General features: G+C 45.2%; 1 protein-coding gene across 1 annotated transcript; it reads left to right on the forward strand.

Moving 5' to 3' along the window:
* Positions 1-64: 64 nt before the first annotated feature.
* On the forward strand, positions 65-8,949 carry heatr6 (HEAT repeat containing 6). Its single transcript, XM_017417958.3, has 20 exons — positions 65-383; positions 1,578-1,685; positions 1,784-1,924; positions 2,005-2,120; positions 2,914-3,028; positions 3,111-3,212; positions 3,313-3,471; positions 3,557-3,804; positions 3,923-4,097; positions 4,177-4,383; positions 4,571-4,670; positions 4,758-5,140; positions 5,234-5,356; positions 5,485-5,571; positions 6,508-6,642; positions 6,748-6,870; positions 6,984-7,108; positions 7,352-7,448; positions 7,595-7,799; positions 7,920-8,949. The coding sequence occupies exons 1-20, from the start codon at positions 90-92 to the stop codon at positions 8,504-8,506; spliced, it is 3,630 nt and encodes a 1,209-aa protein (XP_017273447.1). The 5' UTR covers positions 65-89; the 3' UTR covers positions 8,507-8,949.
* Positions 8,950-9,167: the final 218 nt, after the last annotated feature.

Below are 9,167 nucleotides of genomic sequence, written 5' to 3' on the forward strand. Positions count from 1 at the left end.
GTTCTGGTCTGCAGGGGGCAGTTATGAGCCTAGGAGTTAGGTGTCGCGCTTGTAAGAGAAGTCAAACTGTTTCCGGGAGTAAAGGAAACATGGCGGCTCCTGTCGGGGTGTCGGCGTCAGCCTGTGGCCGCCGTGCGGTCCCTGCCTTCTCGTCGGTGGCTTTGTCCGCCGAACCCGCCCCGTTCACCCCTCTGTCGGCGGACGGGTCGCAGCTCGACACCGTTTCGGACGCCGAGAAGCAGTTCTCCCGCTGCGCCGCGAAGCTCCGAGCCCTGCGAGCATCTTCGGGCCAACTGAGAGAGGAGCTCAACCAGCTGTTCGACCAGCTGCTGTCCGAGAACTACAACCGAACCTTTGAGCCCAACATCAGCATCCGACCAGAGGTGACACCGCACACAGGCTCGCTTTGGCCCTGTTTAGCTTACGTTGCGATAAACAGGTCTCTTAGCAACAGCGCAGAGATTGCCATAGCAACCACTTGGAACCAATCAGTCGAACTTTATTTATACAGCACTGGTTTACAGCCGATACAACAAAACAGAACAGCAGAAAGTTGTGGAAATATTAAACAGTGATGAGTGTAATATGAAGCGACTGAATGAAGTGAAACAAAACCAGAGGTACATTTCAAATTGTAAAACAAAACGACATTTTGAAGGAAGCCAGTGCAGCCCCTGCCTAATCCACATCTCACAGAAAACTCTCTTGTATAGTCACATCAGAGGCAGTGAAAATCATCAGTAAAGGGCTTCCTCGAGATAATGAGTTAAACAGCAGGACTAATTTCACCACAGACCAGATCCGCACGCAGCTGGACCTCTTCTTTCCAAAATCCAAGCTAAGGAAGTAGAAGCATTCACCATACATGTCAACTCTGTCGAGCACAACATCCAGCTCACCAGGGACGATGCTTATGACAACTTTCTCAGTTAAACATTATCTAGTTTTTAACTGGGAAAGCTCCTCGGATGGGAAGCAAAACGTCTTTAACTACAGAATACAAGTCCAGCTGGTTTTAATTTGTAATTTCCTAGACGACGGAGAATCTACAACAGCATATATGTACCAAAAAGGGTTGTGGGTGTTTTGTTTGCATAAGATTTAAAATTTTAAAAGTCTGCTGTCAATTGAACAGCTTTTAAAGAAATTTGAAAACTTAAACTGTGATTGTGCAAAAGCCATAAGAGATCAAAATTCCAGTCCAACTTTCTGACCTGTTTAAACTTTGAATCATGTTTCTGCTGTAAGTTTGCCTGATCTGTAGAGCTCTAAACAAGGCTGGGTTTCCTCACGTTTCACCTAAATCCCACTGATGATCTAGAATTCTGTTTACATCGTGCAATGTGTCACAACCAGAAATTATAGCACAATACTCCTGATCGAGATGCACATAAAAAAAAGTGAAAATAAAAATACATGAACTGATGAAGTTTCTTAGCTCATTTGTCCGTGCAGAATAACAGAAAGTTTAAACTTTATATTTGTTTATCAGTAGCATGAAGCTTCTCGGTAATACTGTGTTTATTATTTATCACTGATTTAGTAATTATGCTGAGCTCCTTATCTTTTCCTTTCAGGATGTGTGTATTCTTCTGAAACATGTCAGCAGTCTTGTACCTCTAAGTCAAGAGCATTTAGTGGTCAAATTCTGCCAACTTGTGCATCACCTCCTAAATCAACTAAAGGTAATAATGTGCAGTAAAGCTCCCCCGGGTGCTGCATTTCCACGCATACGGAAACATTTGCGCTCAGTCTAATGTTTTTCTGCTTGGGTTTTCCAAAGGTAATAATGGACGAACAGACACTGGAAGTGCTGGTGAACTACACTGCCGGTGCTTTGAAAGAGTGCAGCACGTGGACGCACCCGGACGTCCTCTTGGCGCTCTCCACAGTCGTGTACGGGAATGGACCTCAGTGCCACCAGGTAGATGTTCCTGCACTTTGTGAGAGCAGAACGTCCCCGTTTTAGTCAAATACTTACACCGAGGTTCCTCTCATTCCCAGCTCATCAGCGACTTACTGGGCGAAGACGGAGTCCTCCTGCAGTACAGTTCTCCATCTCAGCCAAACGTCGAGTTGCGGAGAGTTGCTCTCACCTGCATGGCCAACGTCTGTCTCAGGTGGGCTTTACCAGCTGTCGTACTGCAGGTGTGGCGTGCGTTCAAAGTTAAAGGGCTGGCATTCCTTAAAGAAAGTCCATGTCACTTGCTGCCTTGCATGGCAAAGTTTCAAACAAAGATCTCAAGACATTTGTTAATGCTCGAAGTGTGTGTCAGGGATGACTCTCGGCTACTACCACGCCAAATTGTAGCCCAATATCTGTCGTGTTTGCTATGGTCAGTTAACTGTCTTTGTCATCTTGCGTTGAGTTGACTCCAAAAGTTTAGTTGTAGATGTACATCAAATTATTATTTGCTAAAAAGTTTTATTAAAATCCATCCAGTGGTTCATGAGATATTTTGCTAACAGACAGATTCAAGCAATTCCTGTACGTTATTACCCACCTTTCATGGTGACCAGTGATAGAGGATTTTTATTTCATCAAAACGGGGCAAAATTTGGCATCAGCAACTGGTTGTAAAATGTTGTTAGCTGGAGATGAAGTGTTTCACAAACGGCCCGACGCTGTTTCTTTTAAAGAAGAAAAGAAATGAAACCTTCCAAAACCAGTTTGTGATATAATCCAGTTTTCTTGTGTTTTCCTATAATCTGTTTTAAAATATGCATAAATCACATGTGGTCTTTAAGTACTTGGTTGCTGAGGCCTATATTAACTATCCAGTTCCCAAAGATTGGGATGCATAATGATATAAGATCTTGATTATTATTAGGGCTTTGACATTAAGTGACGTTTGTTCTGTGTTTTAGTCTTAAACATGTCTTCTTGTCGTCCCCTGGCTTGTTTCTCTGCAGGATTCCTGGTCAGCCACCATTGGATGATCAGTACAGAAGTGTTTGCTTCAGAGTGTTTCTGAAAACGCTGCAGTCACCTAAACCTGCCGACACCGACGACCTCTTCTACTGCACGGTATCACTGCTTGGTGTGTTGTTCTGCAGGTTCAGAGGGGGGGAAGTATGTTTTTAATCACAGCCCGATGTTGTCTGTGCAGGTGATCCAAGCAGCACTGAAGGGGCTCCAGTGTTGTCTCTCAGTTGGAAAGTGGAAATTTGGAGGAGGAGATGAGCTCGGATCTGCACTGGCTGCGCTTAAGGTGGAAAATCGTGCCATGTTATTTTTTTTATTTGCAAATGTTGTTAAATTATTCACTTTTTTCTGTATTAATTTGAAATATTTTCTCTTCTGTTCCACAGAGGCTCATGTTCCAGGGAGCTCCAGGTTTGAGCGTGGAGTGGCCGGCTGTGCTTTACCCCGCGCCTCTTTCTCAGTATGAAGGCGTCTCTGCAAAGAAGCCTGCTGAACCACAAAAATCTTCAGAAACGCAGAAAGACGCTGACGGGAAAGCTTCCGGAGTAAGACGAGCATCGTTTTTTTATTTGTTTCACTTTCATCAAGCGTCAGTTTGTGACAAACTGTTTTCGTTTTGTTTCTCCTAAGAAAAAAAAGAGGAAATCGAAGGGAAAAGGTAAGAAAACCAAGACTGATGAGAGCAGAGGGGATGACAGGGAGGAGGAGGAAGATAAAGAAGCAGTGTCCGTACGTCAAGGAGGAGGAGAAGATGGCGTTAAAGATGACAGGGAGATGTTGCTTAAATCTTCTGCCTCGTTCTTCTACCCGTCATGGAAGTTGACCAGCTCCGACTCCGAATTTTCTGATGCAGAAGGAAGCGCTCAGAGCAAATTAAGGTAGGGCGCAGCCTGTTTCCAAACATGCAAACATTTTGAAGGTTTAATGTTCAGTCTTGGTACAAATGTTTATCTACACATCGTAACGGCTTTAAACTTTAGTATTTTGCTCTTTCAGACTTTACCATGGCCGTGTGCGCCAGGGAGCGCTGCACTGCATGCTGGCGGTGGTGAAAGCTGTAGAGAAGAGGATTCTGTATGGATACTGGACCTCCTTCATCCCCGACTCCCCCACTGGGGGTCCACCCCCTTTAACTCTCCTCACAATTATCCTGAAGGACTCCTCGCCGAAGGTACAACTCACCATAAGTGTTCTCATCTGTATTTTCGGTACACAGTGTGCTGCATCTGGGTCATTTTCTCTGCCTCCAGGTTCGACTGTGTGCACTTCAGGTGCTGTCGGCCATACTCGACGGCTCCCGCCAGTTTCTGGCTGCGGCTGAAGACACGGCATCCCCCCGAACATCTTACACCCCGTTTTCCTTCACGCTGGCCTCTTCCATCAGGGAGCTGCACCGATCTCTTAGTCTGGCTCTGCTGGCTGAGACCTCCCCTCAAACACTCACCCAGGTCATAAAGGTGGGTTGATGTGTTGTTTTTTTTGTTCACTTCTGTTTGTGTGAAGCCTGGTAAAGGGAACTTTCCCTTTAAGGTACAGTTAAAGTCAGAATTATTAAATAATTTCATGCTAGAGTTGTGAGCTGTCACACTCGGAGTATGTGTTGGGAATGACTCACAGCTCGTCTCTTTCCCTTTCGTCCGTCAGTGTTTGGCATTCCTGGTGTCCAACGCTCCCTACCACCGTCTCAGACCCGGACTGCTCAGCCAGCTCTGGAAGCAGATTCGTTCTTATGTGCGCCACAGAGGTCTGTCCGTCGTTGTTTAACTTCACACAATCTCAAAGAACATATCCGAAAAGTTTGTTTCTGATTGGACAACTGCTCCGTCTGCAGATGTGACCGTTCGTGTGTCGGTGCTCACGCTGTACAGTGCGCTAGTGACGACTCAGGCGCCCCTCCCGGAGGTGCAGCTGCTCCTCCAGCAGCCGGAGGACAGCAGCGGCGGCAGCACGTCGGGCTCCTTCACACCGCAGGACTCCGCTCTCAGCTGGAGACAAAGAAACGGTGTGACCTCGCCCGCTCGTACGCCTGCGACGTCGTCTCAGCGGAGCTCGTGCACGCACTCCCCCTACGTTCCTCACACGCCGACGGAGGGGGAGAGTTCCCCCCCGTGGCTGCTGAAGCTGTGTGTGGCGCTGGTGACTCAGCCCAGAGAGGACCAATCAGACGTTGAGGCCGCATTAGAGCCCCCTCCTGTTCGACTGGCAGCTTTACAGGTAAGCGATGGTGGAAAGAACAAATTAAAGCATTCATTTTTGAAGCGATAACATGTTTCGATTTATATTTTCTAACCTATGTGCTTCACTCAGGTCCTGTCCCACCTGGTGCGCGGTTACTTCCCTCTGACTCAGTCGAGCCTGTGGGAGATTGGACAGATGAGCGCTCGCTGCCTCGGGGAGACGGATTCCTCCATACAGCTACACGGAGCAAAGGTAATCCCCTTCACTTCTATTATAAGCAGAAACATGGAAACGTATCCTGTAGCTGCTCAAAGATACATTTATACATGCTCAGAAAAAAACACAAGAACACTTCAGTTTTCTGTCTTTTTTTAATTTAGCTACTAGAAGAGTTTGGTACGGGAATAATCCTGCAGTACAGAGCAGAGAACAACATTCCTGAAAGCTCAAGGGTCCCCATAAACCAGGTGAGAACAGATTTTCCTTGTGTTGCTTTTACTGTTTCATCCGGTTGTTTTTAAAGGAAATCATTTGAAGTAATTTTCACCGACCTCAGCTGAAGAAGAAATGTAGATCCAGGGACGATGTCGCTACTCACCACTGTGAGATGGATCACTAATAGTTCAAAGTTCAAAATATTCAAGAATAAGTCAACTTAAAAGAAGAATTTGCATAAATTATCAACCCAATATTCACAGCTTCAGATTAACTGGGCTTCTGCAGATCTCACTAAAAATTATATAAATGCTCTCAGAATTGTTTAGTTTTTTTATAGTTGACTGTGTTTAATTTGTGACTGGTTCAGACTCAATTCAACATATTGACTTTTCAAATGTACATCTGTAAGTATAAATATAAGTATAAAAAGTATAAATGTAAGTATAAAATACTAAAATAAGTCCATAAAGTCAATTCAGTCCGAAATAATCTTTTTCACAGGTCTTTTTTTTTTTCTTGGTTGATTTTTCATTAAATACTATAATTTGTTTTTAAGAAACAGTTTTAGTTCTTTTAATATTTTAATTTTTTAGATCTTTTAATCTTAATGACTTAATAACCTATGCACAAACACATTTATGTAAAAAATATCCAAAGCAGACAGTCAAGCTCACTTTGCACATCGATAAAAACGTTTAAAACATCAACAGAATAGTTATACATTGTTTTTTATTCAGTAAATTTGTATGAATTTTTATGGCCTGATTTGTGTCAATAAAGCAAATCCCTGACATTATGAATTTACAATAAAAAATAAATTAATTAAAGTCTACATTCAAAGTTATATATTTCCTGTATGGAAACCAAACATCGTGACTTCTCAGTCCAAACAGAAGACTTAAAAGAGAAAAATGCCTAAATTCACGCCTCTGAAAGTCTTGTAATTTCATGTTTCCACCACGCAGGTGGTGCAGTTCTGGTCAGAAGTGTTGAGCGGGCCGCTGAACGGAGCGCTGCAGAACAACCAAGACCCCGCCCTGCAGGCGAGCGCCTGCGACGCGCTCGCCTCCATCCTGCCTCAGGCCTTCATGCAGCTTCCTGTGAGTTTTCTCTGTTTTTTTCTTCTTCTTCTTATAATTACCTCCTGTTTGTACTTGGTGAACGCTGATCTTCACAGAGTCGTACATGTGCTGCTGTTTTTTAAGGACAAAACTCAGCTGATGTGCATCACTGTGCTGCTGGGCCTGACCTACATCGAGAACCACCTGGTGAAGACGGCAGCCGTCCGAGCTTTGGGAGTCTACATCCTGTTCCCGTGTTTGAGAGAGGTGGGCACATTAACTCTCATTAATGAACATGCAGTCAAAAAGGTCTTCTGTAAACAGATGAAAGTGTGCAAAATGTGAACAAATAATATCCTTGATCTAAATTCTCCTTTCAGGATGTGATGTTTGTCGCGGACACCGCAAACATTATCCTCGCTGCCCTCGAGGATCGATCCACGAATGTTCGGGCCAAAGCTGCGTGGTCCCTCGCAAACCTCACCGACACGCTCATCATTAACATGTAGGCTGCGCTGCAAAGTGAATGAGATGAATAAGATGAAAATGTTACATATTTATTCATGAGCATTTCTTGAAGGGATGTATATCACCCACTTTCTTGAATGACAAAACTTTAAATTTTATGAGTGTCAGGATCTGTTTTTTTTTTTTTTTTTTTTTTTTACTTTTTCAACTCTTTCTTAGGTTCCCAAGTCTGAGTAACAAGCTTTCTCAAACTGGTGTCTGTTTCTCTCTCGTCAATCAGGCAGAATGTCGGTGTGGATTTCCAAGAAGAGATATCAGACATGCTTCTGCTCAAGATGCTGCAGGCAGCCACCCGAGCGTCCACCGACAAAGACAAGGTGGGGATAGTCGCACGACGCAAGCGGTGTTTTCAGTTGTGTCTGAAAGCTCCCCGGAAGAAGAAAAACTATCCGAGAAATGTATTTACTGTTCATAAACATTCTCTTATTTCGTGAACCCGTTTGTGTCTCTTCCGCCCTCCCAGGTTAAGTCTAATGCAGTACGAGTGCTCGGAAATCTGCTTCACTTCCTGCGCCACAGTCAGATGACCCGGTCTGCGTTCCAGCGGTCTTTGGAGGACGCCGTTCAGGCTCTGATTAGAACCGTCCTGTCAGAAGCTACCATGAAGGTCAGGTGGAACGCGTGTTATGCATTAGGAAATGCTTTCAGAAACCCCGCCCTGCCTCTTGGTAAGTGTTCCTTCACAGGGTTTGTTTTCATCTCTGTAGTGACTGTTCTCATCAGAAGAAAACTAGCTGGTCAGCAATGAGCGTTTCTCATGTCAGATTCTGGTTGTTTCCTCCTGACAGATTCGGCCCCGTGGTCTCACGACGCGTTCTCGGCCCTCTGCCACGTTGTCACTTCCTGCAAGAACCTCAAAGTCCGGATCAAATCTGCCGCCGCCCTCGCGGTCCCGGCCCGCCGCGGCTGCTACGGCGACGCGAAGCGGTTCGGCTGCGTGTGGCGCTCGCTGGCGACGGCGCTCGAGAACAGCGAGGACATGAACGACTTCCTGGAGTACCGCTACAGCGCCAGCCTGAAACACACGCTCTCACAGGCTCTGCTGCACCTGCTCGGCGTCAGTGAGGCGCGGGACATGCCGGCGCTCGGGGCGTCGCTGGCTGGGGAGGAGGGGGCTTGCATCAGGGAGCATCTGGTCAAGTATCTCAAAGAGGAGGGAGAAGGAGGAGGAGGAGAAAAAGACGATGAAGCAGGAGGCGAGAGGAACTCGGAGGGAGACAGCGTCCACCCACAGCAGAGGGTTGGTGATCTGCAGCAGACTCTGATCAGACTTAAAGACTTAAAGGCTGAAGGAGAGGGAGGTGCAGAGGAGGAAGGAAAGCAGGTGGTGGTTCATTCATTGGGGGAGCTTTTAAAGATCTGTGAAGAGTTTTAGCATTTTACTTTCAAACTCTGCAAATTAGAAGAAAAAAATGACTGAAGACGAGCAGATGGATCAGTTGTTACACATCTGAAACACAGTGTTACACTGATTGTTGCGATCATAACGAAGCACACAGATGTGAACCACACTACGCTGTCCATTGACCTTAGCACAGACGGCTGACTGTACTGACAATATGGACATTAATTTTCTTGTTTTCTTTCAGAGGATCTACAGTCTTAAAGTGCTGTTTTGGCTTATTCCTCTGCACGGATCAATATTTCTTTTCTGATTCCTCCTTATGTGGAAAAGTTTGAAAGTGTCACTCAAAACCTCCTGGGAAATGACACAAGAGGTTTACAAAAAAGCAGAATCATGTTTACTGTCGTTGTTTATCTCGTTCAGAATGAAATTGAGTGAGTTTGGTTTAAATACAGTCTTGTGGAAAACGTTAAGCCCATAAACTGTTTTTATCAATCCTGCAGTCCCATTAATGGAGACTTTGAATTACTTAACAGATGCAATAAAACGAAAGTTACGTATGTAACTACGGTTCTATGAATCCCGGATGACCGCCAGAGGGCGGTGCTGAAAGCACTGAATGTTCCCTTCGCGCATGCGCAGTTCGAGTAATAGTATCAACAGAGTCACCACTGTGACACATCGGATGATC

This window comes from Kryptolebias marmoratus, linkage group LG13, assembly GCF_001649575.2.
Source record: "Kryptolebias marmoratus isolate JLee-2015 linkage group LG13, ASM164957v2, whole genome shotgun sequence".
Taxonomy (NCBI): Eukaryota; Metazoa; Chordata; class Actinopteri; order Cyprinodontiformes; family Rivulidae; genus Kryptolebias; species Kryptolebias marmoratus.

What these genes read in the sequence shown, in the direction of transcription:
- heatr6 (XM_017417958.3), top strand. Translation starts at nt 90, where the DNA reads ATGGCGGCTCCTGTCGGGGTGTCGGCGTCAGCCTGTGGCCGCCGTGCG. An exon ending in TGAAGGACTCCTCGCCGAAG is followed by an intron (nt 4,098 to 4,176) that starts GTACAACTCACC and finishes CTCTGCCTCCAG; the next exon opens with GTTCGACTGTGTGCACTTCA. An exon ending in CGTCCACCGACAAAGACAAG is followed by an intron (nt 7,449 to 7,594) that starts GTGGGGATAGTC and finishes CCGCCCTCCCAG; the next exon opens with GTTAAGTCTAATGCAGTACG.